The 17010-nt window shown below is 42.7% G+C and overlaps 1 protein-coding gene across 2 annotated transcripts in view; it reads right to left on the reverse strand.

The window, feature by feature from the left end:
- The window catches only part of CFAP100 (cilia and flagella associated protein 100), a 32395-nt gene extending 15669 nt beyond the window's left edge, over positions 1-16726 (reverse strand). Inside the window, exons 1-9 of one of the 2 annotated variants that reach the window (XM_075938775.1) lie at positions 16532-16726; positions 13416-13562; positions 12165-12251; positions 11139-11236; positions 9843-10035; positions 7379-7446; positions 6502-6665; positions 3989-4069; positions 36-205 (exon numbers count right to left, since the gene is read on the reverse strand). In XM_075938775.1, coding sequence (XP_075794890.1) covers positions 36-205; positions 3989-4069; positions 6502-6665; positions 7379-7446; positions 9843-10035; positions 11139-11236; positions 12165-12251; positions 13416-13482 — 928 coding nt within the window. In that variant the 5' untranslated portion in view covers positions 13483-13562; positions 16532-16726. Of the gene's footprint in view, positions 1-35; positions 206-3988; positions 4070-6501; positions 6666-7378; positions 7447-9842; positions 10036-11138; positions 11237-12164; positions 12252-13415; positions 13563-16510 lie in introns of both variants that reach the window. The other variant, XM_006131262.3, reaches the window with a different exon arrangement.
- Between the last annotated feature and the right edge of the window lie 284 nt (positions 16727-17010).

A 17010-nucleotide genomic window follows, 5' to 3' on the forward strand; every position in this document is an offset into this window, starting at 1 on the left:
GATGGAAATTCTTGAAAAAAAAAAAAAAAACTTACCCTTGGGAGCATGGGAGCTTTCTTCTTTCACTTTGGAGGACATTTTCATCGCCTTTATTTTCATCTGCTTTTTTTGGTACTCTTCCTGCCACTCTTTTGGAGAGAGCTTGAAGAGGAAGTTCTTGTACATCTTATACTCCTGCAGAGTGTCTTCAAACCGGGCTATCTCACTAGGGCAGAGGTGCAAACCAATTGCAGGAGGTTTGACAGCATGGCAAAAAACACCATTCTGAAGAAATTCCATTTTGAAATGTAGCTCTACTCTGAATAGCAACTGTTTCAAGAAGGCACCATCTCTCTCCACAGAAAGGACCCTGGGTGCATCTAGATTGGCAAGATTTGCCGCCTGTCTACACTGGCCATGAGTATTTGCGCAAGAACACTGACTTTGTACTGTACAAAAATCATTGGTTCTTGCGCAAATACTTTGACACTCCTGCTTAGGGATAAGCCCTCTTGCGCAAGTATTCTTGCGCAAGAGGGCCAGTGTAGACAGGCAAGTTAATTTCTTGCACGAGAAAGCCTGATGGCTAAAATGGACATCGGAGCTTTCTTGCGCAACAGAGCATCTACACTGGCACGGATGCTTTTGCGCAAAAGATGTCTTTTGCACAAAAGCATCTGTGCCAGTGTAGACGCTCTTGCGCAAATACTTTTAACTGAAAAGTTTTTCCGTTAAGTATTTGCGTGAAATCATGCCAGACTAGATGCAGCCCCTGTGTGTGTTCAGGGTGTAAACCACAGACTCTAGGACAACAAGTTCATAACGGTTAGATTTGCACAACCAGCACAGCTAAGAAGGAGTGAGCTAGCATCGATCTGTTTTTTCCTGTGCATCCTCAACAGAATTAAAAAGTGCTGCAAAGTCCTGTCTTTTGTTTCAACAGAATTAGTCACTTTGTTTTGACCAGTTACCCCTGTACAAGGGAGTCAAGTATATTGATATAGGAGGGGGAGATTTCAACTTACCAGCCAAGGAGAAGGGGAGCTATGGAGAAGACCTGCCTCTTCAAGCTAAGGAGAGCAAAGGAGTTCTACTCTGTCTTTAGTAAAGGAGAGGGGACTCAGTCCCTTCGTCCCATTCTCACTCTTGCTTTAACCTCTGCTCCTGGGTGTGTCCGGTGAAAGCAACTATAATACAACAGCTACACCTATACGGTGCTGTTTTGCGCAAGAAATATGCAAATGAGGTGAAGCATGGAAGATCACTGCCTCATTTGCATAATTAAGTAGCTGCTTTTTGCGCAAGAGCCATTCTTCCATATTTTTTTCCAGGAGGAATGGCTTTTGTGCAAAAGCCTCTTGCGCAAAAAGTGGCTGCTCATTAATTATGCAAGTGAGGCAAGGAGATTTTCCATGCTTTGTATCATTTGCATCTTTCTTGCACAAAAGAGCGCAGTGTAGATGTAGCCCTGTGTTCTCTAGGACCTAATTTGGCCTGAAGTTGTCTCTAGTTGTAGTGGAGATGATAGATGAGATTGAAAGTATCTAGCCTGATTCTCAGAACCCAGCCTGGTTTGCAGGATTGCCTGTTGGCAAGTTGAGCAGATGTCACTCAAAAACCAGAAATAAAGCCTGGAACAGGCTTTTTTCCCACAAAGGCTCACTTTAATGGCTAGCAGGAATCACAATTAGACTATCTGAAATCTGGTAGCCAAAAAAAAAAAAAAGCTTGTGTGGCATAGCACATGATCACCTGTGTCACTTCTCTCATTGAACCAATAAAGCCGCTAATCAAATTGGGCATCTGTAAAGGCTCATGGTGGGACACAATAGAGAGCCATCAGCTGAGAATCAGTCTCAGTACCCTATAAAACCAGACTTAAAGGAGAACAGCTTTCAGTTAGGAAGTTTTCCTGTTACAGGCATCCAGGAAGGGAGTTATAAACAAGATCAGTACTGGTTCAGTGGGCCAGTAAGTGCTGCCACATCAGAGCTTGGAATATCCAATTCATATTGTAAGTTGCCAGTGTAGCCGTGCAGTGTAGCCTGACAGAAGGGAACCTTTATGGGCAAAAGACAGAGCAGTGTACTAATGAGCTGTGTTGCTGGACATGAGATCTCTGAGGAAGCAGAGAAGTAATAAGTGGGGAGGGAAATTTTGGTATTTAGAAAACGCCCTAATTTCCTATTCCCCAATGAGGAAAACTATAGCACTATCCCAGTTAGTCTTCTCTAGCTCTAACTGATCATCTGCCTTGTGCCAAGCATATATTCTTTGAAAAATACCATAATAATATCTTTGAAACCTCAGATCTAAGTGAGTCAATACTGAAGAGAGAGCTGAACCAAAACTAGGTGGGATCAGAACCAGTCTTTTGGAAATATTAGATCCATTTCAAATGTCCTTGTTCATATTCTGTCTATCCAATGGCCTCTATTAGCTATTATACCAAACCTATTGGCTGTGTCTAGACTGCATCCCTTTTTCGTAAAAGGGATGCAAATTAGACATATCGCAATTGCAAATGAAGCGGGGATTTAAATATCCCCGCTTCATTAGCATAAAATAAGAGATAAGGGAACTTTCAAAAAGGATTTATTTTCTGAAAGATCCGCATCTAGACTGGCGCTTTTTTCCGGCAAAGCTCCGAGCTGGAAAAAAGCGGCAGCCATTTTTATGCTAATGAAGCAGGGGAGATTTAAATCCCCTCTTCATCTGCAATTGCGATATGTCTAATTTGCATCCCTTTTACGAAAAAGGGATGCAGTCTAGACACAGCCATCTAGTTTCACTGACAGTGCAAGGCATTATACTATCCATGTACTCCATGATGATGCAATAAGTACGGTAAATGGGAGAGCAGATTTTCCATCTGTCTTTGGAGATGAAGACTAAGTTCTCTGAATTTGAATGTACACAAAATTGTAGTGTTCATACAATTAAATGTACATGTCAATTGCCAGTTCAGCAAATGCCTGGTCATTTGCTTACCAATATCCAATTTGCATACATAATTGAAGTAATTTGGGTATGCACATTAGCCATGATATTGTACACATTTTGCGGTGTTCCTTTTCACTAACACTGTTTAAAAAAAAAAAAAATCAAGCTCCAAGTATCTCCAGGGAATTCAAGTTGCTCTGTAGGGCTTTGTGCAACATTCTAACTTTTAAAATGAACAAACAACTCTCCCCATAAAAGAGCCTGCAATAAACACAATGTCAGATTGTGGTAGATATAATATGGGGCAATCCCTTTTATATTCCTGGCTCTCAGCAATGTTAGGGTTAACCAGAAGTAGTGCTATTGAAATTGCATCATGATAATTGAGCAACTGCCATGCAAACATCCTGACATTCCAGTGAAGTCAAAAGAGTTACTCCAGATATAAAGCAACACCAATGAGCACACAGTCCCAGCATTTTAAGATAAAGCCGATGCCTACAAAGTGAGTCCCATGTCTTCCCTAAAATCGTGTCCATGTTATGAGAAGGCATTCTTGAAGTTTAGTAAAAGAGATAGTTACTTGATTACTAAGCTTTAGTGCTGTAATTTGTGAAGCTCATTCTTTTCTTTCTACGTGTCATACATTCCAAGGCTAGCGAGTGAAATTCAACAGTGCTATGAACTGGTACATCTGTAGGGGTAGCACCCACTAACACAGTAACTGAACTTGGCCCAGTTTTCATAACTCTGCCATCAGTTTTCAGAAGCACGTGGATGGGGTAACCTTCCACCCACACAAGAAAGTTTAAGGTTTTTTTTTTTTTTTAATTTATAGCATGGAGGAAGGGTGGTGTAGTCATCTCAGTGTTATTCAACTTCATCACAATGTGAGGATGTTGCAACTTGAAGTTGCATTGTTCCCTTACACAGCCGCTGTCTCATCACAGTTGCTTCAGATGACATTGACAGCACAGACTTTAAGGTAGCAGCCCTGAGACTCCATAAGGTCTATTTATTAAAGGTGCAAACTATTCGTTGGCACTGCTCAGTGGGTCACCGTTACCTTTGAATGCTCATGATTTGTGCAGCAAGGTCCCGGATCTCAATTATTTTCTCTATCTTTGCTTTGGTTTCTTTTTCAGCCCTAGGGAAGAAGTCATACAAATAAGATTGGAAATGTGCATAGAACAGCAATTGTAGTGGGGTGGGTGGGAAGTGTATATAAAATAGAGGAAGCAGATGGAGCGGCAGGAAACGTTTGTTATATCTGAAAATGTGCTCTGCAGCCTCTTTGTTGAGATACTGCTTTTGTGATACTAGCCTGACAAACTAATTTCACCCAGCTCATTGGAAAGTATGAACAAAGTCAGACCAGATCCAGGGTTGAGGCCCAGAGTGAGTAGGGTTAAAAGAATTTCAGGTCAAAGGGAATGTTCAAGTTTGCTATGAAGAGAGATGGTAGAAAGCTTCACCTCCTCCCCCATTTCCCATTGCAACATCAATCTTTTTAAGAGAAAAATTTCCCTTAGCCACTATTTACTAATGTCCCAAACAAGAGGATTAGACCTAAGCGTTCCACCTGGACTTCTAGTTATCAGTGACACTGTATCCACGTACGCAATTATTTTATTGAAATACTGGGCTCAGAAAACAGATGATAATAGTGCTTGTTTAGACACAGAGGCCCGGGCTAGCAACCAGAGGGATCCGGATGGGCTTGACTTGGGTTGCTAGCCACAGGGATGTCCTTAGGATTTATGGGGCTCTATGCTGTACTGTTAAACTGGTGCCCTATATGCCTTACAACAGTGAGGGGCAGGGATGATGATTTTTTAGAGATGTGATTTTATACATTTTCAGCAACACACTAAATGAAATCGCTGTAAAGCCATGTTTAAACTCAAGTCCTGTAGACTAACACACTGAATTCAGAAACCGACAGTAGATACCTGGGGTTAGCAAGTGCCTATTAAATGGTTACATTACCATTTGAACGGTTCTTTAACAGGTTCAATATTCTGCTAATAGGCCTGGCAGGCTTTTTCTGTGAATGGATAAGGACAGCCCTGGCTAGCCAGCTGTGCTGCCACATCTATACTCCTAGGCTGCGTCTAGACTGGCAAGTTTTTCTGCAAAAGCAGCTGCTTTTGCAGAAAAACTTGCCAGCTGTCTATACTGACCGCTTGAATTTGTGCAAGAACACTGACGATCTCATGTAAGATTGTCAGTGTTCTTGCGGAAATGCCATGCTGCTCCCATTTGGACAAAAGCCCTCTTGCACAAATGCTTTTGTGCAAGAGGGCCAGTGTAGACAACGTAGTATTGTTTTGCGAAAAAAGCCCCAATCGCGAAAATGGCGAGCGGGTCTTTTTTGCGCAAAAGCGCGTCTCGATTGGCACGGACGCTTTTCCGCAAAGAGTGCTTTTGCGGAAAAGGGTCTGTGCCAATCGAGACGCTCTTTTCCGCAAATGCTTTTAACGGAAAACTTTCCTGTTAAAAGCATTTGCAGAAAATCATGCCAGTCTAGACATACCCCTGCTACGTCTAGACTACACGGCTCCATCGACGGAGCCCTGTAAGCTAGTTTACCCAGCATAGGCAAAGAAGCGGGGATTTAAATAATCCCTGCTTCATTAAAATAAACATGACCTCCACACTGTGCCGACGATCAGTTGATCTGGCACAGCGTGGCACTCTAGTGCGGATCTGCCTGCTGGGGAAGCCCTTGCCAATTGATCCTGAAAACCTCGTTTCACGAGGCATAAAGGATCGGTTGGCAAAGGCTTCCCCAGCCAACAGATCCACGTCTAGACTGCCATGCTGTGCCGGGTCAGCTGATCGTCAGCACAGCGCAGCGGCCATGTTTATTTTAATGAAGCGGGGATTATTTAAATCCCCACTTCTTTGCCTATGCCAGGTAAACTAGTTTACATGGCTCCATCGACTGAGCCATGTAGTTTAGACATACCCCATTGTGGCTTGTGCTAGCTAGAGTAAGGCTACCACGGGCAGACCTACCTGTTCTATAATTACACTGTCATTTACAGTTTCCTTCAGTAGGACTTCTGCCTAGATTAGACTATAGTGGCTCTGCTGCACCACAAACCCTTATTGATGGGCAGGGGGATGGTCACCCCATCAATTAAGGCAGCACGTGCTCCTAGCTAGACAAGGGCAAAGTCAGTAGCCATTTGAGGAATCTCCCATCAGCCCCACTGCAGGTCTCCACCCCCAGTGGAAGTCACAGCCAGGGGAGTAGTGGAAACAACCTTTGCAAACTTGGCATGAGCCAGTGGTGTTGCTTGACTGGGTAGTGAACCTGTGTGCTGATAAGTTTTAGTGCTTTGCAGGGGCAAGTCTGGATTTGAAGGGTCCGAGTGCAACCTCTAAAGTGGGTGCCCAGACAGATGCACCTGGAACCAAGAGCATGAACCTGCAGTGTTGCCACATATACAGAACTCCAGGGAGCACTGTGTGTGGCAAGCACAGTATGGCAGGTACCCTGGCTGTGGGGCCCCTTTATGTCCAAGCATCTGGGCCAAAGAGTCTGTGTGTTGCCCCCACCACCTGCGTTACGTTTTCAGCGCCTGAGCAGAGTTTTTATCATTCTCCTTCAGGAACTCATCAAACATGGCGGCGTCCTTCTCCAGGAACTGTTCAGCCTTTTCCAGTTTTGCTTCCTCTTCTGCTGCTAAGTTTTCTAGCTTCTGAATTTCCTCTCTCTTTATGGCCACAGCGTACTGAAATCAATCCAAAAGGGCAACACGGTGACTTATGCTAGCTCCTCACTCCATTCGGTTTCTTTAGAGCTCTGGTTGGGCTGCAAACATTGTTCTATCAACTACAAACATAGGCATGACTTCACACTGCAGCATGGCTTTCTCCCTCTGGATCTCAAAGCACTTTGACACCCACATGCAGATAGGTGGGCTGAGGAAAGGAGCTGCTTAATGATTCACTGAGGAAGACAGTGATGAAGCTAAAAACAGAACCCAGGAGTCCAATAATCCCCTTCCCTGCTCTAACCACAAGATTACATAGCTGAATTCAACTCGGTAATATTGGTGTAAGAGAGAAGTTGTATGCGCATATCAGGTCCAATCAGTGCACACACTTATACGGTCATCACCACCATACTGTCCAAGAACAGCACAACATTAATGAATTTATAATTTATCTTCACAACAGCCTTGTGCAGCAGGGAAGCCTTATCTTTGTTTTACAGATGAGGAACAAAAGGGAGATTAAGCAATTTATACAAGATCACATAGTAAATCTGTGATACAGCCAGATACTCAGAGTCACTCTCCAGGGCCTTCACCACAATGCCAACACACTTAGTTAATGACGCCCAATTAGCACTTCCCTGCTCCAACCACTATAAAAAACACACAAGGAAAGTGCTCAAGATTGTGATTTTATGTAAAAACTTTCAGAAAACAAAGCCAAATACCTGCAGCAGAAACATCTTTCGCTTCTTCTCTATGTATTCATGGAGCGTCTCTTTTTCCACTTGCTGATCTGAAACAATGAGACCAAGTTGTGCAAGGTGGAGGTTGAACAAGTAGCCACGGTAAAACACAGTGATAAACAGAAGGAGGCGCATATGCAGAACCACCTTTAGTAGGGAGAACTCACTGGCATGGGTATGGATGTTTGCACTTGAGGCCTAATTGAACAGCTACAGAATCGAGACAACTCACTCTGGGGCTACACCTTCACTGCAGGCTTCTTGCGCAAGAACTTTTTGTGCAAGAGTTCTTGCACAAGAGCGCATCCACACTGCCATGTGCTTTTGCACAAGAACATACATGGAGGTTAGGGCCATAAAAGGCTATTAGCTAGGGGGTAAGGAATGGTGCCCCTGGCCTCTGTTTGTCAAAGGCTGGAGATGGATGGCAGGAGACAAATTGCTTGATCATTGTCTTCAGTCCACCCCCTCTGGGGCACCTGGTTACTGGCCACTGTTGGCAGACAGGATACTGAGCTAGATGGCCCTTTGGTCTGACCCAGTATGGCCATTCTTATGGCAGTGTGGACACTCTCTTGTGCAAAAAAGCTCTGATGGCCATTTTAGCCATAGGGGTTTCTTGCGCAAGAAACCCTGGTTCCCATCCACACTGCCTTCTTGCGCAAGAACTCTTATTCCTCATGGGGAGAGGAATAATTCTTGAGTAAGAAGCCCTCTGTTCTGATGCGCAAGTAAACTTTCAGGAAAGCAAGAACACGCGTGCAGTGTAGACGCTCTGCAAGTTTTTGCACAAGAACAGCCGTTCTTGCACAAAAAGCCTGTATTGTAGACGTAGCCTGGGTGTCTTTGGATTTGTTTACACTGCCACTTTACTGCATTGTAGCTTTCATACTTAGAAGTGTGAAAACACACACACACACACACACACACACTGAAGCACAGCAAGTTACAGTGCTGTAAATCACTAGTGTAAACAGGCTCCCAGCACTAGTGTTGGCTACTCCCCTGGTGGAGGTGGTTTACCTACAGCGCTGGGAGAACTTTCACAGTATTGCTGTGGTGACCACACTGCTGCATTAAAGCGCTGCCACATTTGCACTTGAAACCCCACCTTGGCTGGAGGGGAAGTCCGCACCTTTGACTGAATGGACTCAGGCCTACCGACGAAGCGGGTGGAAAGGTGACAATTGCCGTGGGGTCTGGTGATTCATAGGGCTCCGGTGTTCCAGCTATCACCGCTGCTACAGTAGCGGCCAGAGCCCTGGGTTCTTTAAATCACTAGCAGAGCACTGCGCCACATGCTCGATGAGGAGTGCTGAGGACTGGCTGCCCAGCCTCACCTCTTCTGGCTGATGCTCTGCCCCTTCCAGGAGTGCAGAGCCGGGGCTGCTTTCACCTGCCCTGGGGCCCCTGAAGGTTGTTGGCCCTCTGAGTGGACTTGTAAGCTCTAAAGTTGTACGTGTTTTATGTTATTTTTTGTACATAATTCTGCATTTGGGAGTTCAACTTTCATGAAAAAAAAGATTGTACTACAGTACCTGTAATGGAGGAAATGAAAAATACTATTTATTTTGGGTTTTTTACAGTGCAAATACTTTGTATTCTGTGTTGTAATTGAAATGAAAACATCAGAAAAAAGTAGAATATAAAAAATAATAAATAGTATTATTATTGTTTAACAGCATGACTAATCAAGCAATTAGTCACAATAATTTTTAATTGCACAATTAATTACAATTTTTGTATCTCTTGGCAGACCTAAAAATGGATTGCAAAGAGCAAAATAATTTTACTCGCAAAGGTAAAATCTTGTGCATGCATTTTAGCAACATAGCAGTACTAAGGCTGCTGTGGTGGATTTCCTTGACTGGTTTTCCAGTCTGTTTCATTAAAATCAGTATTAAACTAGTGAAACTGGCATAACATAGTGGGGAGTTAGACCCCTTTGAAGAGTCAAATCTAGGTCTCCTTGCACTGATAGCAAAACTCCTATTGACTTTCCTAGCACCAAGATTTGGTTCAAAGTGCAAAACCCCCCCCCCCCTAACTTGTTGGCTCATGGTGGAATAGAAAACCTGCCATGATTACAGCATAACCAAGAGTCTTGGGAGTCCCAAATCAGGCTCTATAATGACTTGCATCTCACACCACACCACTGATGATAACTTTCTGCAAAGCATGTACATAAAGTAGAATTTGGTCCACTTTGTTCTAATAATTTTCTCTGCCATATAAAATTTCTTATGCATGTGCATATGATAGAGAACGGATGCATGAATATTGGCAAGATGTGATAGATGACAGTGGTTTTGGCATGCTAGGAGAACTCAACTTAGTTATCTATAAGCTGCTTCTGAAGAGAACAAGAATACTTGCAACTCTCAGTCCTTCTGTGCTTCCTTCCCTCTCAGAGCCTGATGGGTTGTTAAGTCCGCAAGTTCCATACCTTTGGTGACTGCGATCTTCCAAGAGATACTTTCCTGGAGAACTTTCAGTCGCTCTGCTTCCACTGCCAGTTCTCGGTCCTCTGCTTCCTCCTCTTTCTGGAAGTCCTTCTTAAACCCCGATTGCTTGGCATTCATCATCGTGGAGCGAGTCATCTTCTCATGAACTTTCAAGGTCTTCTTTCGCTCACGTTCCTAGTGGGACACGTCAGTTAGGCAGACAAGTTCTTCTAATCAAGTACTTGGTCCATACAGTCTTCAAATGACTCGAGATTATTTCACAATCTAACTGATCTCCCCATTCAGAAGTTTTTCAGAGATTTAACCAATGTTTCAATTTGCTGAATTTCATCCCATTACTCCTAATATTACTACCCTAGTGCAAACAAAACAGTTAATCTCATCCCTTAAAGTTTGCACCCAGCAGGATGCACGCTGTTGCTCTACCTCCTCCCCTGCTAGATTAATTTAATCTAGCGAGTGCTCCAGATTTCTCTTTGTGGGCTATTCCTGAGAAAGGGAGTGGGAACTTGCAGAGTCGCCATTATAGGGCTGGCATTTGTCCCTCTACTCAGCAGAAGAGGCTGATATCAGGGAATCTCTGAAACAGAAGGGACAACCACACAGGACTCTTGTTTCCTCAGTGCTGCCTCTTGAAAACATGGACCCTACAAGGGTTGTACTGCCATGAGTTCCCAAGTCCTTCCCCATTCAGGGATCAGCAGCCTTGTGGAAACCCCTCCAAGGCTGTGGGGAAGAAGGAAACATATCACAGAGCCAGCTCTCCCCAAATTCCAGGTCTCTCTAGTCCTGCTCTTGGGGTTCTAATTCCCCTCTTATGGGCAGATGCTTGGAGCCCTACATTAATCTGTCAGCCTTAGCATTATTTTAGCCAGTGATCCAGCACTAATATATGGTCTCTCCAAGTCAAGGGATGAGCCCCATTAATTGCAAAACAGGAGACCTCAAGGGTGCTACATAAATAAGTAATTTCTGTAGCCTCAAGAGCCTCTGACAGGAATGGTAAATCCACATGTATTTAGAAGAAAAGAAACAAAAAGACAGCAATAAAAATAATCTTCAGATACCTCCCTGGATTCTCAGCTGCTGTTTATCAACTTGGCTCCATTGACTTCAACAGACTTCCAATAAATTTCAATGGAGCTGTTCTATTATACACCAGCTGAGGATCTGGCTTTCAATGTTCTTTCACATAACAAATGTTGTTAAGGCTGCCATCAAACCCCTTTCAAATTCACTGCAAACCTCTTAGCTTTTGCCTTAGTTCTTATACATACCACCTTAGCTCTTTCTCGTTCCTTGTCTCTCAGTAAGAAGATATCAATATCCGAAGGGATTTTAAATGGGTTTTTCCTCAGCTGAAACTCATCATCATCTATGCATGCAGTAAGAAACAGAACTTGATTAGCAATACCTGAGTGCAGTGAAAGCTAAAAAGCACAATTTCAAAGGATAAAATGCATGGGCTATGTTTTAATCTGAGTTACCTCTGCACTATCCAACATATTTTAAAGGAATACTGTCAGGCCTGGCCTATACTAAATCAGGAAGATCGGCTTAAGTTATGCAACTCCAGCTATGCAAAATGCATAGCTGAAGTCACCTTACCTTAAGCCAAGCTGTGGCAGTGCCCACACAGCAGGAGGCCAACGGGAGCAAATGCTCCCGTCTGATTCCTTTACTCTTTACAGAAGGAGGAGTACCAGACGCCAGCTGGGGTGCCCTCGGTGTTTGATTTACAGGTCTATTTTAGACCCACTAAATCAAATGCTAGAAGATCAGCCTCCAGAGTATCTTTTTGTAAATATAGACATTCCCTCAGTGTTTAACATGGTATCCTCGCTAATGAAAACAGGCATTTAAAGAGCCAACTTTTCTTGAAGTGGTGAATCCATGATGGGCCAAATTCTCTGTTTTGGTCCTGAGGTTTTACTGTCCTTACTGATCATGTTCAGACTTTTTGCCTTGATCATATTAAAGGGATGTTGCTATATCCGAGATTACTATTAATGGGTCTTCTTGGGTCTAGTTTGGAGAATTAGCACATTTGTAGCAGCTGATCTTTTGGGGAGGCTGTGTTGGCAGACCAGAGATTTTACTGGTTACCCATACACACCTCAGTTTCTTGCCCAGTTCCATCAGGCCAAATCCTGAAGTCTATACTCAATGTTTTATTCAGTTAAAGCTCCCATTGAAGCCATTAGAGCCTACCAGACTAAAGGTTTTTACAGCAACCTGAGTAAGCACCTGTAGATTTGGCCCAGGGTTAGCAATTAAAAGCTGAAAGAGTATCAGAACCTTACCTGAAAGTGCAGACTTTGTTTCCACTCCAGATTTGATAGAGAGCATCCCAGAGGATGACTCTGTGTGTGGAGATAAGGTCCTACCCCCTGGTTCAATAAAAAAAAAAAAAGCAATAAATCAATAGTAATAAGCAACATTGGTAATAAAAAAGGGCAGTACTTGAATCCATGGATGCAATCCCCAAGTCTTGGGATTCCCTTGTTTTTCACATACATTAGAAAGGTGGATTTTATTGTCTTTTAATTACACATTGAAAGAGGCAGTAGTTCAATTTCTTGATCTCTTTTGCCGGATGCGTGGGTTGAGTATGTTTGTTGAACACTGACAGTAGGGCTTTGCCAAAGAGAAAATAACAAAACACCCAGTTGTCAAATAAAGGCCATGTTATGATCAGAAAGGGATGTGTTCTCACACTTTGCACTGAATATTGTGGTGACTTTGTAATGTGAATGAAGACTGATGACAAAACTCAACCCTTAATGCCTTTCACTCAATTTTAATGAAAGTATAAACCAGGACATGGAATGGAGGGAAAGGACCATATTTGCTTGTCTGAAGGAGACATCTATACATTAGGATTCCATTCAGTTCCAGCCATAAAAGAGGGACAAATAGCCACATTCAATTTGAGTGGATTACATTCAGAAAACAAGTCCAAAGCTTGGTCTACACTAAATGGTTAGGTTGACGTTCACTGCCTTGTGTCAACCTGGCTTTGGAAGTGTCTCCATTCAATTTTGGCTCCAGACAATGTAAGTGCCTCTCTATAGTAATTTAGTAACTCTACGTACCTGAGCAGCATAGCATCATGGTTCATGTAATTAGATCGATGCAGTGTCAACATAGACAATATGTTTCTTAGATCATACTGGCTTTCAGTTGCTGTCCCACAATGCCCTACACTAGCAAACCAACCCAAACAAATGCTCCAGGTGAGAACGTGTACTGCTGACACAAGGAGCCAAGGGTGCATATATCCAAGCAATTTAATAACTTGCTATTAAATTAAGTTAGATTGACATAGTTTTGTAGTGTAGACATGGCCTTAACTATATACTTCTGGAAAAAGAGGCACAAAATAAAACATAGTGGTTTGTTAGCAACAAGCTTTAAGGCCTCTATCTTCTCTTTAAAAAAGGAAAATTCCCACATATGCCATATGCCACACTTCTGAGCACTTCTGCAAACACCCACATTTCATCATTAGATTTATGTTTTACAAGCAACAGGTTATTAATTAAAATTCTTACTGGAAATGGCTCCAGAGCTGGGTGTTTCATGGGACCCAGATGAACGTGTATAAGATAGCGTGGACATGCTGAACAAATTCTGTTCCAAATAATTCTAGTGAAAGGTTCAGGGAAGCTGGTGGAGTTTGATATTCTCTGCTATAGAACCTAGGAAGAAGGTAATCACAATACAATTATTTGTAAGTACAGAGAGAAGGACTGTTGTAGTTTATCATAATTAGCCCACAGTCAACAAAATGGCCAATCCTCCCCCATTTAGAAGGGGGACTCCTTAGGACAAATTCAGATGGAAAATCAGTTGCATTGGTGTGATTCCACTGGAGTCAGTAGGATCGCTCCAGATGTGCACTGGTTGAGGAGAGGAGAAAATAATGACTGCCATTTGCACTCGTTTTATGGCTATATTTTAAGTCGGTTCATTTGCACTGCCACATCACTTAGACCAACCTCCCACTTCCTTTACAAATAGTGCTCCCTGCCTTTCCTTTCCAACCTTGCCTATTAAAACCTCAGACTTCTTTAAAGAAGCTTCTTACATTGCTGAACTGGATTTCACATCTCCTTTTGCAAACCATGTGGGTTAGTACTGTACGGGGAGATTTCAGCAAATCCAGTAATGTACCTGAACCACTATTGCTTACTGCTTGAACTTTAGCAACCAAACTAACAGGCCCAAAATAGGCCTAGACAGCATGACTAAGTCAGGGAGGGGGAAGAGTGCCACAGAGAGGGCAGCTTGACCCCGCGTCCTTCCTGAGGCCCAAATCGCTAGTGAAATCGCTGAGCTATACATTAAGTAAAACAGGAAGTTTGTCTAAATGCCCTAAGACACATATCTGTCAGGGCTCCCGAGCAGGGAGTCTCTGAAAAAGAAAAAACGCATCTGGTGAAAGTGATGATCAGAAGAAAACCTCTTGCTTAACCTTTAAAAAGTGCTTGCCTAACAAGTTTTTGAGTGACATGTTATTGTAATACTAATGGATAAATAGAGAAGGAAAGTTTGAGTTGGGGGGACAATTTTGGGAACACTTGGAGGGACGCCTTGAGGACTCCTTAAGGACTCTTCACATATGGACGCATCTTCGTCCCCACCAGTAGAGGGAAGACTGGCCATCGGAAACCTGCTCGGTGTCACTTGAGAGCCACACTCAACTTCGGTAATTATCAAGAGTGGGGGTGTTTTACCAACCTGTTGCGGATGTGTGTAAGTGCTTGAGACTAAGTAAAGTTTAGCTTTAAGTGAAAGCACGCTCGTTGTCCTGTTTGTACCATCCATCTATCGGTCAGACGACCGTGTTTCCCCTGAATTATTTCCTGACACCACCTCGCAGAGAGTAAAAGTTACCAAAGGTTGGGGTTGAAAGAACCTCAAGTAACAGCACCAGCTCAGAAAGTAGAAAGTTCCCTACAAAAATTGCCCTTCTTGCAGTATCTAGATTTTCTGTAGGATGCCTCTATCCAGCTTCTGATCCAGGGAAACCCTCTTTTCACATCAAAAGCTATGAACGAGTCACATCCAGCCCACTTAATTAGCTTCATTAGCATGGGTCCTAAAATTGACAGGTTCTTCTTTTGATGTTATATATTTCTTGAATTCTGTTATTTCTACCCCAACTCATCTGATGAAGTTGGTCTTACCCACAAAAGCTCATCATCCTATATATTTTTGTCAGTCTCTAAGGTGACAAAGGACTACTTGTTTTTAAAGTTACAGATTAACATGACTACCCCTCTGAGCCTGTTTATCTTGTGACTCTGAAACAGATCCCAACTTCAGTGGTGAGGCTGTGTAATGCAACTCCTGGGTCATGCCAGGCAACTGGGTAAACACAGCAAACATCTAGAAGTGCAAAGCCCTCAGTGCTTTTTCACATGGATATCTATAATCCAAAGCTGTGCTACTACAGAATGCCTGTGCTAAGCACTTATATAAAACTCAGTAACAATTTTTCTGTTGCATTGTTTGAGGGGAAAAAAGGTGTTCCACAGTAGAGCATTATGCTGAGAAACACTGATGAGCGCTTGGATCATAAGCCTATTTGAGACTGGGTGTGAAACTACCCTTCACTTGAGGTACTTGTCTGAAGCTCTTCAGGGCTGACATCTAGAATGAAAGCCAACAGAATCTGTCCAGAAACTAACAACATGATGGGAAGGGTACTGTCATCAAATATGAGAGAGACGGGCAGAACACAGAAGCAAACAGAAGGAGCATCTGAAAGCATGGTATCTGAGCCTGGAAGAAACTCTGATTGCAGGCAGAGAAGAATGGTCTTGTGCTTGAGAAGAAGTGGTTTCCTACTGTTTTATCCCCTCTGCATTCAGAGAGACAGTAGGATTTTGTAAATAAAAACTGCATCAAAGAAATGCCTATTTCCAATTTCTAACCCCAACTGGGACATTGCTGGACTTACAAACTTCAACTAGCTGTTTAGGTCAAAAAGGAGCAACAGTATTTGTCAAAAAATAAGTGTTCTTGATTAACCCTGTTCCTAAGGTGTGTACACAATTTAAAAAAAATAAATCTGATTGTAGATAAGTGTTTGGACAGTACTTTGGAAATAATGTTAAATGTGGCATGAGTGACAATCAGGGTATAGATTAAGATAGAAAATGAAAAAAAAGGTATTAAAATCATTTGGTGTATTTTGCATGACCTTTGACATTTTAATGGCTCCACAGGTTTATACCGTCACTCATTGGTGTCAAAGTCAATTGATAAGGAATTATCTTATCAAGTTTTAGTTAATAAATGTATATGCCACATTTCCCTAGCTTTAAGGTGCAGTGCAAAAATGCTGAGGAACCTGCATAATCATTCTAAAAAATAGAATTAATAAGATCAGTTGTAGATTGATGCACTGAATGGGCTCAAATATTGAGCAAGCAGCAGGTAATTTAGAAGCAGATGGGTTAGGTTTCCCTGCCTTCTAACAACACGTTAACATGCACACATACTCAGCTACACGTAGGTAAATTATCAATGCATGGAATTTCCTAGTGAGGCATACTAATTCTTCCAACTCTCTGTCTCAATGAAAAAGCTGTATTTGCTGTTAAAAACATAGGAGGGGGGAACGCAATACAAATTATACCTTTCTTCTTTGGCTTCTCACCCAAATGAGACTCCTAGCCTCTCTGATAGCAGCACTGGACAATTGCAGCCGGACACAGACATGCACCTGGAACAGTGGCACGGAACCTTGAGGACATTGGTTAGCTTCGCGGCTTCTTTTGTTCTCCTCTCTTGTTTATATTGTCAAGGAAACCTTCTCTGCTGTTGCCCCGCAACCGACTACGTCATAAAGGAAAGAAGGGCTGCGTCACTTTGGTGCGCTATTTCGGAATGATAGGCAGGTCAAACTCTAGCAGGGTGAATTGCAGGAGGATGAATAGTTGTAGTTCTAGGATTTGTAGCGTAACACAAGCAAACCGGGGGGAACAATGGAGTTGCAATTAGGGAAATTGTGCATGACTTCGAAGTTGATAAAACTTTAAAAGTTGCTCATAAATCAGCTACAGTTTTTTTTTAAGTCCATGCTCCCTGCTTTTTTAGATCTCGAGCATGAAACTGCAGTTACATTCAATTACAGAT

Source organism: Pelodiscus sinensis, chromosome 11, assembly GCF_049634645.1.
Source record: "Pelodiscus sinensis isolate JC-2024 chromosome 11, ASM4963464v1, whole genome shotgun sequence".
Taxonomy (NCBI): domain Eukaryota; kingdom Metazoa; phylum Chordata; order Testudines; family Trionychidae; genus Pelodiscus; species Pelodiscus sinensis.